Below are 15618 nucleotides of genomic sequence, written 5' to 3' on the forward strand. Positions count from 1 at the left end.
TTCGGTATGCGACAGGAAACTCTACTCCTTCTTTATAAGACCTATGTATATGACCAATACTTGAATTCAGCTCCGTTCTCTTTTCTGGGTGCCCAAGGTACAAGCTTGAAGCCCTGTTTGTTATGGAGCAACGCGCTCTGTGCATTTGCTTAGGTCTGCCTAAAAAAGTGGCCAATGCTGTGTTTATTTGGAAGCGCGGATACCTGATCTCAGTTCGTGGTTTCAGCTTGTCACTGTGCGGACATTTTTAAGGTTGTTGGAGCCTGTTCCTGGATTGGTTAACCTTATATTTACAACGAACCCAACTCTCTTCTTTGGTACTACATGGCCTTGGTATAAGCTCCCTCAGGTGGTGTTCACTTATTCCCTGCTGTCAAACATTTCCGTATCTATAAGATCTCTAGTACTACTTAACCACAGGCGGGCTGATATGGCAGTGTCCTTCGACAATACCCTCCCAAGGAATGCTAAGAATCTGCCCGCCAGTGTGTTAAATGTGCTTATAGAGGAGTACCAAGATAATTTTCCTAACCATACTGCCGTTTATACAGACGCCTCCCTGCAAAATGAAAAGGCAGCGATTGGCATTTACTCAAGGGCTCTTGATTGCAGTTACTCATTTAAGGCCCCTGAATATACCCTTATTTTTGTCGCTGAGTTTTTGGCCATTGAGTTGGCCTTAATAAGGATTCTCTGCAGTATCACTCGGGTTATTATACTTGCAGACAGCCTTTCTGTCTTGACAGCGCTCACAAACTCAAGGGATACTCCTATGAGCCATTCCCTTCAATTTTTTATTCCTCCACATATTACAGAAGTACTCTTTCATTGGGTCCGTGGTCCGTGGGTAGTGTGACATTGTTTCTAATGAGAGGGCTGATTTTTTAGCAAAGTCCGCCCTTGATGGACTTATTCTCCCGTTCTTCCCAAATACTGTCTACTTGACTCTAGCATGCTTTCAGCGATTCCGGCGTCTCCATTCCTTGAGCCATGAGCCTCTCCTTGCTGCAGCGGATTTTCAACACCTGGCATTTCCTCGGAGTGCATGGATGTGCAGTTCGAGGCAGTGTGAGATGTCCATGACCCTTTCGCACTCCAGAATACCATGGCTAAATCTTTATTTATGTCGATCGGGGTTTTCTATAACCAACCTTTGTGAGCGTTGTGGCGAAACTGAGTCCATAAAATGCTTTTTCCTCTCCTGCCAGTGGTTCACTGCTCTCCGTAGAATTTACTTGGAGCACTCGACTTGAGCTTCCCTATCCATTCCGATGCTCTTATCCTTTAGGGCAAGCGCCAAGGGATATGCCCTGAAACCAGTCTGCAATTATATTCACGATTATATAATTTCATCTGGTAGATTCCTCTGCTAGAATGTGAATTCACTACTTTTTCTTTTCCGTGTTTGTTATTTGGTACAAATTCTAGCTCTATGTCCCAAAATTATCAAAATACTCCTTGTACACTCCTTGTACATCAGTGCGTTTGTATCTGCTATGCACTCTGGCCAATCCCCCGCCGTGGGTATGTGCCATTAAGCCTGAGGATATATTCATCATCATCATCATACTTGTCATCGAGTCCCGTTGGGCGCTAGGCACGTGAAGAATGTACGCTGGCCGCAGACAGTTTTCGAGCCTTAACAGCCACGTCATTGCTGCTGCACTGCTCGAAGGCATCGTTGAAGCCGTATCTCGCTGCCCACAACTCAGTCAACGGGATATGTTCCAGCGCTCTGCTGAACCAGCACTGGCAGCACCGGCGGCGTTAGAGACGACAACGTCGACCGTTGGCACTGCTGCGGAGCAGTTTTTCAAGCCTGGTGCAGTGCGCGAGCCGGCGGTGGTATCCGAGCACGGGGCGACCTTGTTCTACTGGCAGCTGCTGTGTGCTCTGCTAGCATGAAGCGGCATGATGCCTACAGGTTCGGGGTGGAAGGGCCACAGCCACAGTGGAACCATCACTTCGTGATTCAAGCCTGGCTGCCAAGGAACGAGCGCCCACTTGTAAAGGGAGGTACTACGTGCACTCTTGTCGCGGTTGTGGACAGCGTTCACCTCACCGGCTCGACGGAGAAAATTGCACTCTTCGCCGAGCCTTCGAAACGCCGTTGCGATTTTGCACACACCAACCTTCTCGCCATTCTCCATCAGTGCGAGGTACCAACGAATGACGACAAATATGATCGCGCTGGTCAACGTGGAAAACGGATCGGTCGTAGCCGCGCAGTCGACGTCGGGCAAGCCGTGGTGGTTCGTCGTCTGCGCCCGCGCGTTCTGCACCGCCACCGCAGCGGAATCCTCCTCGTACTTCTGGCTAGCGGCCACGCTTGGAGTCCATCGTCTTACGAGAGACTCCGGCCTCCAGTTCTCTGATGAAGCGACACATCGTCTACCTAAACCTGGCTCTCTACCAGGCCGGCGCTCGACCACCTCGCCATAGAACTTGCTGCTAGTGGGATCTGCTGACCTGGAACTACCTGGCCTCCGTTTCGCCGTACCAGATGTCTTGCAGTCTGATGTCGGTGCAGTCGACGGCTAGCATGACGACGGATCCGAGTCGCCTGCCCGGTGGCTGCAGGACGCTGCGCAGGTGGAGGAGATCGAACGCCAGCTTTGGGCTCCCGTTTGCCGTCCTCGGGGCGAATGAGTGAGGCGGTTCGCGTCAGTAACGAAGATGAGGCAAGCACTGGCGTTCGAGCTCAATGAACCGAACGTGTGTCCGCAGCTTCTGGGCCCGCCGCACTGCTGGCGTACTTAGGTACTTGGAGCTGAAGGTCTGTCTTGCCATTGGCACTTCAAGCGCAAAACATTCTGACGCGACAGGCCCTTAACCCTTGGTGGAGCTTGTGGACATGGCGCCGTCCACATTTATTGGACAATACTTTGTGCTTCCGCTTCATCGACTATTTTATGTCTATGGTCTCAACGTGTAAATCATACCTAAATTTCGCGAATGTTTGCTCAAATGTCTTCACCCGCTGTTGCTAACTGGGTGCTTTTCTTCATTGTGTTGCCGATATTTACTGGAATGCTGTTTTTCAAATAAATACAGGATTTGTACAGAAACAATTAAGTCTCCCTGAACTGCAAGACTTAAACTTTTTAAAACATTGAGGCTGTTAGCACTAAGGTGCTGATAAATTTTCCTGCAAAGACTCTGAAAAAGACAAGTGCAAGGTGAAAGAGAAATCACCAGCTAGACTTGAATGACATACTGTCGCAAAGAAAGGCCTGACACCCATCTGGAGGCACTGTCACTACTGCTTTGTTGGAAATGCCTTTGGGATATATATTCACAACAAAATTCATAAGAAGCTGTAACTTAAAATGAAATTGCAATTTTAATTGAAGGGTGTAATATACACTAACAGCACAAAGCAACATTACAAGAGGCAATTCTACTTGTGGAATTGCCATCAGCATTAGCCTGACTACACCCATTGTAGGACAAAGGCCTCTGCAATGTCCCTCCAATTAACTTTGTCTTGTTCAGACTGGCACTCTACCGCTCGACCTAGCCATCGAACTTGCTATTGGTGGGCCTGCGGCGCTGGTACTACTTGGCCTCGGTGTCGTCGTACCACATGTCCTGGAGTATGCAGCAGTCAATTTAATACCACACCTAAAGATACATGAATCCTGTGCTTCTGCCCTGCCATGTTTTGCAAGCAAGACCTCAAGAAAAAAGCCTCACAACTGCGAAAAAGTGGCACCTATGTGTGTGTTGTTCACATTTCTTTATATCATTTCTCTATGACAGGAAAGATAAGCATTATCTCGGTGTCTTCACTTCGCACTCATAATCTCATAGTTTCAATCTGTCACCTAGGTTTGCTCGTTATTCATGCAGGCTACCACCACCAAGTGTACCACCTGTGATTCCACACCAACCACTGAAGTGCAGGTGTAGTACGTACCGGGATTGAGCGCTGGTCCACGGCAGAACAAGCATATTACAAGCATAGCACCCATTCATACAGCGTGGTAATCAGCAAAAAAATGTTATGCTAGCTCTCTTTTCCGGCAAACAGAAGAAATAGAAAGTTGACCTTTTAATTTTTTAGATTCTGCATTAAAGCCATAGCACAAGTGACACTATGTCGAATTTATTTGAGATCTATGGTGGCACAGCAGCAATGGCTAGGGTGGCTAGCCTGCAGAGTTGAAGATGTCCTCCCCCAAATGCACGAGGGACGATCAACCAAAAAGTCAGCAGTGTGAACGATCCACTTCCAGGAAAACAAAGCACCCAGCCACATCTTGGTCTTCCGCACGAAAGTTCGCGTACACAGAATTTGAACATCCACGTGTTCAAGCTTAGCACGAGCCAGAGGGCCCCCCTCAGTGGCACCGATGTGGTGAGTAAGCAACATCGATTGAAGAACAGTGGCTCGTCACAAGGAAATAAGCCTCCAAGTTCACAAAGCGGGCTTTGGCACATAATAGGAAATCACATCTGCATATATGAAAATATGCCAGGTGTAATTTTGCAGTTCACACAAAATAAATGTTCACGTTTCATACATCTCAACCTGTTATTAGGGGTTAGACTTTTGGGTTTAAATTGAAAAAAAAAAAGGGTGCCGATTCCAAATTTTTCGAAATCTGGATTTAAGCAAAAACGCTCAGTGTCCACAACATGCATGCCACAGCTAGCTGGCTGTGGCATAAAGAATGGAAGCCTGGGCACGGCTAGGCGATGGTACGATTGGATTAAGCAGCAGAGTGGTGTGTTTTGAGGAAATTCTCCGTTACATTACATGCCTCAATCTGCAGAGCGGGAGGCTCAACCGCCTTGCAAAGCATCTGCAAGAGTGGCACTGTTCATTGTCATTGCTTGCCTACGGTAGTGACTTGGTTAAGCAGGTTTCTCTACAGCATGTTAGGATACCGAGATATTGATGTGAAACTACGCACAAGTCATGAAAAAATATAATGTTCTAGCTACCATGACAGTTAAGCGGTACCTCTATCGCTGACTTCAGCACACACACCACGTGACACACCACCCTCTCGCTCGACCAAAAGCTACAAACCAACGATAACATGAAAACTGGCAGGGGCTTAACGTAGTTAAACTGAGTAGACCCGCGAAAATAGGTGTTCATTCTTCAAATGGAGGGGGCACTCAGGCTCCGCCTTAGTCGTATGGTGCGATATCTTTAGTGGGTTAATGCTCATGTATGCAGAATTGGTAATTCCTACTTAAGATTCAGAGACGGCGGCGAGTCCTCATATACCACTAACAGCGCAGTGGTTAAGTGATGCGCCACTGCACTGGCAGGTGGCTGTTTCTATCCCTGCCACCCGTAGGGATTTTGCAACCCATGTTGCTCTTACCGAGCAACCTCTCGCGCATATGGCACTACGCTCGTCCGAACTTACCCGAATTACTACCCGATCTCACACAAGTAACTCGTGTAAGCTCAGGTAGTAACTCTGGTTGCTAGGCAACGGCACAAGATCGTATGTGCCATTTTTGCCAATACGCATGTGGTGTTAGCTTGTGGTTAAGCATTTGGTTTAGCTCATGCCAGCTCCCTGGCCGGCACGACACCGTCACGAGCTGTGAAACCCAGCGCCTGTGCGAGGGTGGTGCCCTCTGGGTGTGTAGGCGACAGGCGGCAGCAGCGCAGTGCCATCTGTTGGAGCGCAGCTGAAGCAGTTGCCAGGCAACGGTGACTCAAGGTCGTTTGGTAGCAGCACCGCCACGAGCTTACACGACGACCCGAGCTGGGCTCCAGTAATGTTGCTTTCGCAACGAAAACTTCCTATTGGCAGTCCACTTCCACTTCTGCTTTTGTATGACAGTTCCAGTGTTTAGTTTCGTCACTTTTTTTTAAACTGCATTAGCATTTTCTTCTACAAGCACAGCTCAAAACACAACCATTTGTGTGTTATTTGTAAATTAAGGCTCCGGACGACAAAAAGGGGGCAAGAAGTGACTTTTGACAACACAGGAGTACCACATGGTATCACTGATAAAAACTGGTAATTTATCCATAAAAAAATATTTGCCAAAAAAAAAAAATGCAAACTGCGTTCAAACAACGGAAAAACTCTGTCCAATTTAGAAAAGATAAAAAAAACTGAAAAGTCCATGCTCGAGATATAACGCAGCAATTTTCTGGCCAGAATTACCAAAGGCATCCTCTGGGCTAAACTTTCAATTGCAGCATTCCTTGATCGCGGTGACATAAAGTTGCCAGTTTTGTCGAGGTAAACCTAGTGCAAAGCAAAAGGCTGGCCTGATTTTATAGACAAGAAGCACATCAGGAACAATTTCAGTGATTGCTTTCAGTGCTTTAGCACTCTTGTGATCTTTAATGCAGTTAGATGTATACAAACAATAGTCACTGCACTGAGACTGCTTGCACACAAACAAAAAAGGAAGGACTGACAACTCAGGTTTAAATTCCCTTGAAAATAACACATGTACAAAGAGAAACAAAATAACTTCACCTTTCTGCAATAAAGCTTGAGGCATTCTGTGGCATGCATGAAGCTCTTCAGCAACTTATATGGATCTGAACTTCGACCACCCACTTTGAAGCATGTGCCCTGGTTGTCACTCAAGCTCTGCAGCAAAGAACCCGTCATCACAGTTTTGCCTGAGTGCAAACAATGCACTCTGCATTTATCTATCAGAAGCCCACTCTGTGTAGCAGCGCACAGGAGAAATGAGTGTGTGTGTCTTTGTGTATGCATTCATGCATGTGTGTGGTAGTGCTGCTGTCTTGAAGACCGCAACAAAAACAACGACCACAGATTGCAGCTGAATAACAGCTACAGTGAAACCTGTTAGTGGCTAACTCCAACAAACCAGAGTACATTCTACACTGTACCCGCACAAATGTTAGAGCTAACAATGTAGAGTAATACCTATGACAAGCAAAATTGTGGTTCGTTTTGAAAGGTCATTTGTATGCTGTCACAATGCAAAGCTTATTGATAACACCATTCCAATTGAATGAGTTTGGAGACTCATCCACATTAATTTTGGAACACGATTCATAGCACAAACGCATACCACAATGTAAACTGTAAATCACAGAAAACCAAACATTGTTCCTCTACTGACATCATTTAACAAACACTGCTCTTAATTTACTGAAAATAAATACCCTGAGTCATACCACCACTCAGCATTGTGTTCCCGTGCTTGCCCCCAGACCCATGTCACAGCGTCCATTCATGATATGGGCCACAGCTTCTAGTGTTCAGTCAGGGATCATAAGCTTTTTTCCCCAGCATAAACAAACTTTTCAGGGCTTCAATAACTGTGTCCACTTCAACTGTGGCGCATCTGCCATTGCCCACACATTGTTTACATTCAGCAACCAATGCTTTCATTTTAGTCTCGGGCTCATCAAATTTGTCGCAGCTTCTGCTCGAACTAGTTTTTTTGGCTCTTATGAAAATTTTTAGAGAACCACCAAACAGTCTAACACGAGCTTCAACATGCAGTTTGGAGCATATAAAGTTTACACAAAAAGCTTTCATTACCATGCACATATTACAGTTACCATGCAAACTGTCAATGTCACCATTAGCAAATGGCATTTTTTGCTACATGATAGTACACAGAGACGACCAAAATTAAGATGGGTGAACTACATGCTGTAGAAATTATTTACTTTATCGTGTAGCCAGGGTATTAAGGCTATCAATTTCAAATTCACAAACAGGAAGAACCTGATCACTATAGGCTTAAGAAAGCAATTTGTGCTGCAATCTAGTTCACAAAATTGTTAGATGGCAAAACTATTCGTTAAACTTTATTAGATAAAAAATCCGTTTGCAAAGGCTTTTTTTTTCTGTTTCTTGAAATGACCAGTGTGATTTCACTCAAAATAATTCTTGGATGTACGTGTACTAGTGTCATCGACCTTTTGAATCCAGAAACATACCGACAGTTGCGTCAGAGAAAATCGAAAAAAAAATTCCCTCGGCCTAACTGCCCGCTTTTTCGGCCTCAAAATTTGCACAAAGGTGTCATTTGGTGGTCAGTTTTGTCTTAAACTATGTTTAAATGGCGTACTTTCCTGATTCGGTCAAAATTAATCGGAAATCTTTGTCATCTGTGGCGACGGCGAACCAAAGCTGCGAGCTTTCGCAGTAATGATACCTGTAGCGTCATCATGCGCCCTCCAGACGAACAAGCACTCTACTGTGCAGGGAGGCTGCGGAGAAACACGAGGGAGAAGCGCGAGATGTGGGAAGGGTGCAGTTGCGCTCGACAGCATTTTCTGTGCCCAATTTTGATGAAATAGCCGAGAAAGCACTTTCAAACGAACTGCACAGCCGCTTTCACCTCTCTTGCGTTTCGCCGCAGCCTCAATGGTAGAGTGCTCATTCCTCCGGCGGGCACAGATGGCGCTACGGGCACGACTGCTACGAAAGCTTGCCGTTTCGGTTTGCCGTCACTGCAGACGATGGAGATTTTGAATTCTGCCCAAATCAGGCAAGCACCCCACCCAAACGAAGTGTAAAACAAAACTGACCGCCAAATGCCACTTTTGCACGAAATTGGAGCCCGGACAAGCAAGCGGTTGGCCTGAGAGAATTTTTTTTCAATTTTCTCTGATCAAGGCAACAGTCAGTAGAAGCTGCCTGAGCATTAAAGGGCCCCTGATCACCCTCTGGTTAAAACTCTCATCACTCCTCTGACTGTCAGGCCTCGTCCTCGAATACACAGCTGAAAACATTTTTTTTTAAAAGTCCGTTAACAGCGAAGTTAGATATCGCATTCAAATGATTTTGCCATACTTTTCTACCGTGCCCCATCTGAGTCAGTTTCTCTCACCTGTTCAGGCGAGATGCTTCTTGCTTTTAGCTGCCTGGCATGTTTACAGCGACACTTCCGTGCACTTGCCATTGTGCACCTGTCGTTCTGAGACAGCGCATCATGGTGTATCATGTTATATGCGAAACACACAAATGGTGTGGTACCCATGCCATATAGACATATAAATGGACGTGGGCAAGAAACTAATATTTTTTATGTCTTCTTTGTAAAACAACAAACAGCACAAGAAAGAAGTGTGGCAGCAACCAGAAGATGACAAGATGTCTGCCATTTACCCCTGAATCCAAGCGATAGACCAATGAAATGTTTTGTGGCTCTACATCACAGGAGCACCTTGGAAGCCAACAGAGAGACTGATCGGATTGGCTTTGTCGAGAGAGCACGCAAACAGGATTTGATCTAAATTTTCCCCACCTTCTGGAGCACACATGGCTCTAATATTTTGCAGAGACAATCATAACGCTTGTTTATTTGAAATGTACAAACCTGGTCAGGGGCCCTTTAACCTGCAAGTTTATATGCACTGGTGGTTCCATATCAAGCATTCATATTTGTCAACCTAACAACCTGGCATTGTTGACGTTCAAGATGATGATGAAGCAAAGTAAAACAAGCCATTAAAAGAGTGTTGTGCACTGGTTCAACTAGCCAAGACAACTTGGTACACATATCCTCGTCAGACCTGAGCAGAAGTTTGACCTCCCAGTGTTAACCAAAATGTACTAGTGAAGTCTCGGTGCCAAAAATTATGCAGCCATAGATGCCACCGTTTTATCTGTGACCTTTCTCCATCCTGTATAGCTCCATAAACACGCACCAACGTTGTACGATGTATATTTCGTCAAATACATATACGGTAGAATAACATTTAGCATAACATATACGGTAGAATTTAAACAAATTTACAACTAATCTAATGGTGAAGCGCGAGGCGATTAGTTGGCTGCTCCTTGCCCGCTAGGAGCAGAAGCTGAATTTGACAAAACAACCAACTTAAAGGGCTGCTCAGAGCGCCCTTATTGCTAAATAACTTTTGTCGAGATTACTATGTGGAAGCCCAGTGAGTAGTCTATGGCTCCCAATGGCACTTAGGCTGCAGAACCGGTCCATTTATTGACGTCATAAAAGACAAATACACATTAGAATGTGTGCAAGGTCTGACAAGGATATAGCACAACAAATATTTTGCGCTCTTTGTTCTAAGCTGGTATTACCACAGCTACGCAACATAAATACTGCTATGTTGCCATGTTTAAAAACCTTTTCACTCGAAGGTGCAGCATTCATGCTGCCGATTCTAAAAAAAGTTCTCTGTGGGCATCCATTGCACACATGCGCTCCAGTTGTTATGGCTACACTTTGAAATGCAAGAAACTTCAAAAAATAAAAATGAACTTCAGTGCCTGGCATAACACTTGATGCCTGGCATAACACTTGATGCCTGGTATAACACTTGATGCATTAAAACTTGCGTGATCAACTTAATTCTGCACGTTAGAGCGCTATTACGAAAAGCAAATATGAAAAAGCAAATGAAGGCAGTTCAACAATTTGCCTTTGTATACTTCACACATGAGATTTGCTCATTCTTGTTGCATAAACTTTAAGCCATTCAAAGTGGCCATCAAATGCTTTGAGTCGTTCAAATGAGTGCTATGTTGAGTTTCTTTCATCCATTTACTGTCATTCAGTTTCACTTCTAAGTTTCACGTCACACTGCTCACACTTGCAAAGCTCTGGGAAGAAAGAAACCCTTAGATTCTACAACACCACTTACTCTCCTCTTGTGGCAGTAAATGGCGTTCCAAAAGCAAGAGGCATTGAGTACTTTTGGCTGCCTTTTCAGCACCTGCACATCCTTCTTTACACCCTGTATACTCCACAGTGTGTACAGTACAACGCACACTGTCTACACTTTGCAGACATGCAAGTACATGAACTACATTGCTTTATATAATGCACGTACTTGGCATGAATCAGCTCTCTCTACCTTTTTCACTTGGGCCTGACAAAAAACAGCAGCAACTGGTTACTGCAATTAAGGAAGTAGCAATTAGACAAAAAATCTTTACCAGCACGCCTGAAGACACTGCCACTGCTAACTATATGCAAAGGGATGAAACTGCGAGTCCAGTCCTTTCAGCTTTCAGAGGAACCACATGGTGGCCTTCACAAGGTGGTCACTTCACCCAGCGACGCCTTAATGATCTCGCCAAAAGCGCTGTCTGTTGTCGCCGTCGATGAGGACCCGTCCTCTGTCGTGGAGGAGGTGCCCGCCTCGGCCCCTTCTGCAGGGGACGCCAGCAGTCCGTCGGTAGCACAGTCTCCACAACCCACAAACACTGGGTCCACAGGCACCAGGCCACGCGAGGCCAGTGAGGTGCTCTCACCCCCTCGCGCCACTGCACAGCTCAGGTCCGTGTAGTCCGGGTGGGGAGAGCCAGGCCTGCCGTCGGCCAGTTCTGTGCCGCCATCTTCTTCCTCCTCCGTGGCATAGTCAGAGTTTTCCGAGTATGAGCTGTCCTCTTCGTCTTCCTCATCTTCTTCCGAGCTGTAGTGGCATGCAGGGAGGGCCATGCCAGCAGCCGCCGCAGCTGCCCCGTTGGCAGTGGCAGCTGCAGCTGCCGCCGCATTGTAGTAGATCAGCCGGCGGGGGTCCACACACGGGAAGGCACCCAGGTTACCCGCCGCCTGCTGCTTCTCAAACTCCAACCGCATGAGAGTGTGCAGGAAGTGGGCACGCACTCGCACGGGGTTGAACTCTGTGCGACCTGATGTGTTGCCACAGCCCTCCTGAGTGCAGCCGCACGGGAATGAAAGCCGGTCCACCTGTGCAGTGCAATCATGCCCACTGTCAGCCCAAATGCAAGAGCACAGTGAACAGCAAACTAGCCACAGGTAACATAAACTGAAATTGTCAGGAGCTGTATGCTTTTGACAGCGAATTCCATTCTTCAGCACCATTCAAGATAGTAGTCATAAAACTAACCAACAAAAAACGCCACTTTTCACAATGCATCGAAACAACAAGACCACTGTAACCAACCAAAACAATTTTTTTTACATGCACACTACACTTTTATAATAAGGGAGTAATTACTCATTGACGTCCACCCAAGCGCAGCCATACGGCTACAAAGGAAAGCTATACAGCTTTCTCAGAAACTTCGCAGTTAAAGAAAAATTTGTTCGAACCCGGGACCATCGCTTCACCGGAGCAGTCGCTCTACCAATTGAGCTAACCGGGACGGCTAGATTATAGTAGGGCGAGAGCGAATTGATCAATAACTTGAAGTGGGAACAGTGTTGGTCAACACTACACTTTTGTTCGTAATATCAGTAAGACATGAAATGTGAACAGAAAAAGTTAGTTACATAGAGTTTTAAGGCACAAAAACAACTAAGGCTATGATGTGCTGCGAACAGGATAAGTGAAACATAAAAATGCGGACACAAAGATAATAGATGGTAGAGAGGAAATACAGGCAGCCTCCATTAATGCTTCCATGCAGTGGCCTTTCTGCCATCGAAGTGATAACTAAGAGCTCTGGTATTCAGTTACCTTGAACTAATATACAAGGTGTCCCACCTAAGACTTTCTGCAATGTTTAAGAATAGGCTTTTTGAGTTAGAAGAGCGCTTTTTCCGGCATAGCATTGTCAGTGGTATAGTACATCAGAATACAACTAATATGTGCAGACTAGCTGGCTGGTTAACTAATATTGAATGGTTAACTTTTTAACTATTACTATAAGGCTCCTTAATTACTGAGAGGTTGAGAGAGCACTACTGGTTATCACTCGTCTGAGGAGGCGTTCTGACATGCTTCAAATAGAAAGTATGTACAGCATGTGGTTCCGCTCAGAGGAAACCTGCTTAAAGGGACACTGAGGAGAAATTGAAGTTGGCTTGTATTGACAGAATACCAGCTCGATTACAAAAACGCCACTCATACTGACAACAAAGCTCTAGTAACGTAGAAAAAAGCAAGAACCAAAATACAGGTATCGCCGCCACAGGCCAAACTCGCAAATACAAGTGTGATGATGTCACAGGACAAAACAGTGTTGCTAGAACCAATGGTTTTAGCAAAACTGGGACACGAGAAGCCACGAATCACTGAAGCGCAGCCAATGCATGCGCAAATCTCCTTGACGTCCCTAGATGGCGCCACGTACCCGGCAGCTACGCGTGTGCCTGCAGCATCGGGACCAATCAGCGCCTTCTCACCGGCAGTAGGCGGGCTCCCGGTAATCCGCTAACGGTAACAAGGTACACGGTATGCTAAAGGTGTCTACTTGCAAGAACTTCGTTGACAACTTCAAGAACGGGATCCATCGTAACGCTGGCAAAACGCCGGTGTAAACGTAAACGAAGAGACAGTAGCGACGGCCGCAATAGCCGATAGATGCCTTCAACGTGCGGCCGGCAGTAGCTTTCTTTTCGGCTGCTGCTAGGCCGCTCTGCTGGCCACCAGAAATCACGGAGTCTGCGTTACGTCATGTGCACGTCATGTTTCACGTCACTTAATCCTGTGTCGTCATAAGAGAATCCCAAGTGTGAATCAAAGCGGCGGGAAAACTTTTCCAACTTCGAATCCAAATTTATTAGAAATAAATGCATCTTTCGCTGCCGGCCAAGTGGCAACAAAGCCATGAAATGCCGCACTATCGGATTTTGCTATAAAAAAATATTAACAGAGCTCTCCTCACTGTCCCTTTAAGGAGGCATGGCTCAAGGGCTGCTCTGGTACAAGTAGGTGCACATCATATAGATCGAGAATTTCACTGAGGTGTGCAACACTTCTGTGCAGTAATGTGGGATGGGCAAGGGGATATTTTTTAATTGTTCAGGGTCACTGGCAGTTTTAAATATCTGGGCTTGGTATGAGTAGGTTTGACTATCAGCAGCAAATGCAACGTGAACAAGGCAGCTGAAACAGGAACAGCAGAGGAGAACGTACAGGATGTTCCACCTAAGACTTTTTCTGCAGCAGCTGCCTGGACCTGACATTAGTTTCAAGGTCGTTGCACCGGAGTGTTCGCTGGTTTTGTGATGTGGAGACCCATGGAAGTGACCACATTCCTACCTACCTCAAAATAAACGGCCTTGGTGCGTCCACCCCAGCCCAACTCGCGCGAATCGACTGGGCAGTATTTCGAAAACATATGGAGGAGACGAGCAAAGAAGCCCTCACTGGCAGGCTGGAGCACACTATAGCTAATGCTATGAACGTTGCGAGAAGTCACATCACGTCCTCAAGAATACGCAGTGATTTCGATATTGAACTAGAACGTCTGCGTGCTCTTCGGCGGCGAGCAGAAAAGCGATACAGACGAACCAAGTGCTTAAATGATCTACGGGAGGCGAGACGTACGCAGAAAAAAATCAAACGAAGATTGGATCAGCTGGCGAACCAGCGCTGGAGGTCCTTTTGTCAGCACTTGGATCCCCGCAAGCCCATGTCCCTCATATGGCGTACTGTGCGGGGCCTCCGTACGCTTCCGCAACAAAGACAACCATTCTATGCGTTGGCTGTCTATCAAGATCGACAGCAGTCTGAGGTAGCAACGGACTACTGCAGGAAAATTGCTGGAGTACCAACTGCTTCGAGTTCCCGGCGTGTTCCTCCTGCCTCACGGGTCTCAGCCATGGATGTCCTTTTTTCTCGCGAGGAACTCGACGCTGCTCTTGCAGGATGTCGGCGTTCGTCTTCACCAGGGCCAGATGGAATCACATATGCTGCACTGTCCCACCTTGGCCATTACGCGCGAGAAGAGCTCCTCAAACGTTACAACGACTCTTGGCTCGACGGTGCTGTTCCTCAAGAATGGAAATCGAGTCGATTGATACCCCTACTAAAACCAGGGAAATCTCCACTTGAGCTCTCATCGTATAGGCCAATAGCTTTGGCCAGTTGCGTAGGAAAGGTCATGGAGAAAATGATTTTGTCGCGCCTTGAGTGGTACCTCGAACACTACAAAATATACCCCGACGCTATGGCCGGCTTCAGGCGGGGTCGCTCTTCTATTGACAACGTCGTTGACCTCGTATCCACGGTTCAACAACAGAAGCACTTGAAACGCTTGTCAGTGGCACTCTTTCTGGATGTAAAAGGTGCCTACGACAACGTGACCCATGAGGCCATCCTTGATGCGCTGGAAACTGTGGGCATCGGTGGTCGGATGTTTGCGTGGATAGAGAGCTATCTGTCCAAAAGATCATTTTTTATCCAATGTGATGATGGCCCGACGCCTGCGCATTACACCTACTGTGGCGTGCCCCAGGGCGGTGTCCTTAGCCCTACATTGTTTAATCTGACTCTCATCGCCCTCCCTGAGAACCTCCCCAACACCGTCCAGGTGTGTATGTACGCCGATGATATCTGCATTTGGGCCTCCTCTGTGACGCGTCCCCAGGTGCGGGCAAGACTTCAGCGGGCAGCATCAATCACTTCTTCCTATCTCCAGAAGAAAGGTCTCAGCGTTTCACCGGAAAAGTGCGCGCTAGTGGCATTTACACGTAAATGTATGACTCCATATCCGGTACGCATCGACGGTCAAGTCATTTCTTACAGCAAATCTCATCGTTTCCTAGGGATCCTGATCGACCGCAATTTATCATGGAGCCTGCATTGCACTCTACTGAAAAAAAAGCTAACATCTATCGCTCATTTACTCCGATTTCTAGGTGGAAAATCATGGGGCTCGTCGGTCCAGTCAATGCTGGAGTTGTACAGAGCTCTATTTGTGGGATGCTTGCGGTACAGTACACCTGTACTCTCAAACACGTGCAAAACTAACATGC

At 46.6% G+C, this 15618-nt stretch overlaps 1 protein-coding gene across 3 annotated transcripts in view; it reads right to left on the minus strand.

Moving 5' to 3' along the window:
* Positions 1 to 5977: 5977 nt before the first annotated feature.
* The window catches only part of Axud1 (AXIN1 up-regulated 1), a 43419-nt gene continuing 33778 nt past the window's right edge, over positions 5978 to 15618 (minus strand). For all 3 annotated transcript variants that reach the window (XM_089583944.1, XM_089583942.1, XM_089583943.1), the window contains one exon: positions 5978 to 11640. In XM_089583944.1, coding sequence (XP_089440070.1) covers positions 10981 to 11640 — 660 coding nt within the window. In that variant the 3' untranslated portion in view covers positions 5978 to 10980. The remainder of the gene's footprint in view (positions 11641 to 15618) is intronic.

Source organism: Amblyomma mixtum, chromosome 3 (genome assembly GCF_055824585.1).
Source record: "Amblyomma mixtum isolate Tamu chromosome 3, ASM5582458v1, whole genome shotgun sequence".
In the NCBI taxonomy this organism is placed as follows: domain Eukaryota; kingdom Metazoa; phylum Arthropoda; class Arachnida; order Ixodida; family Ixodidae; genus Amblyomma; species Amblyomma mixtum.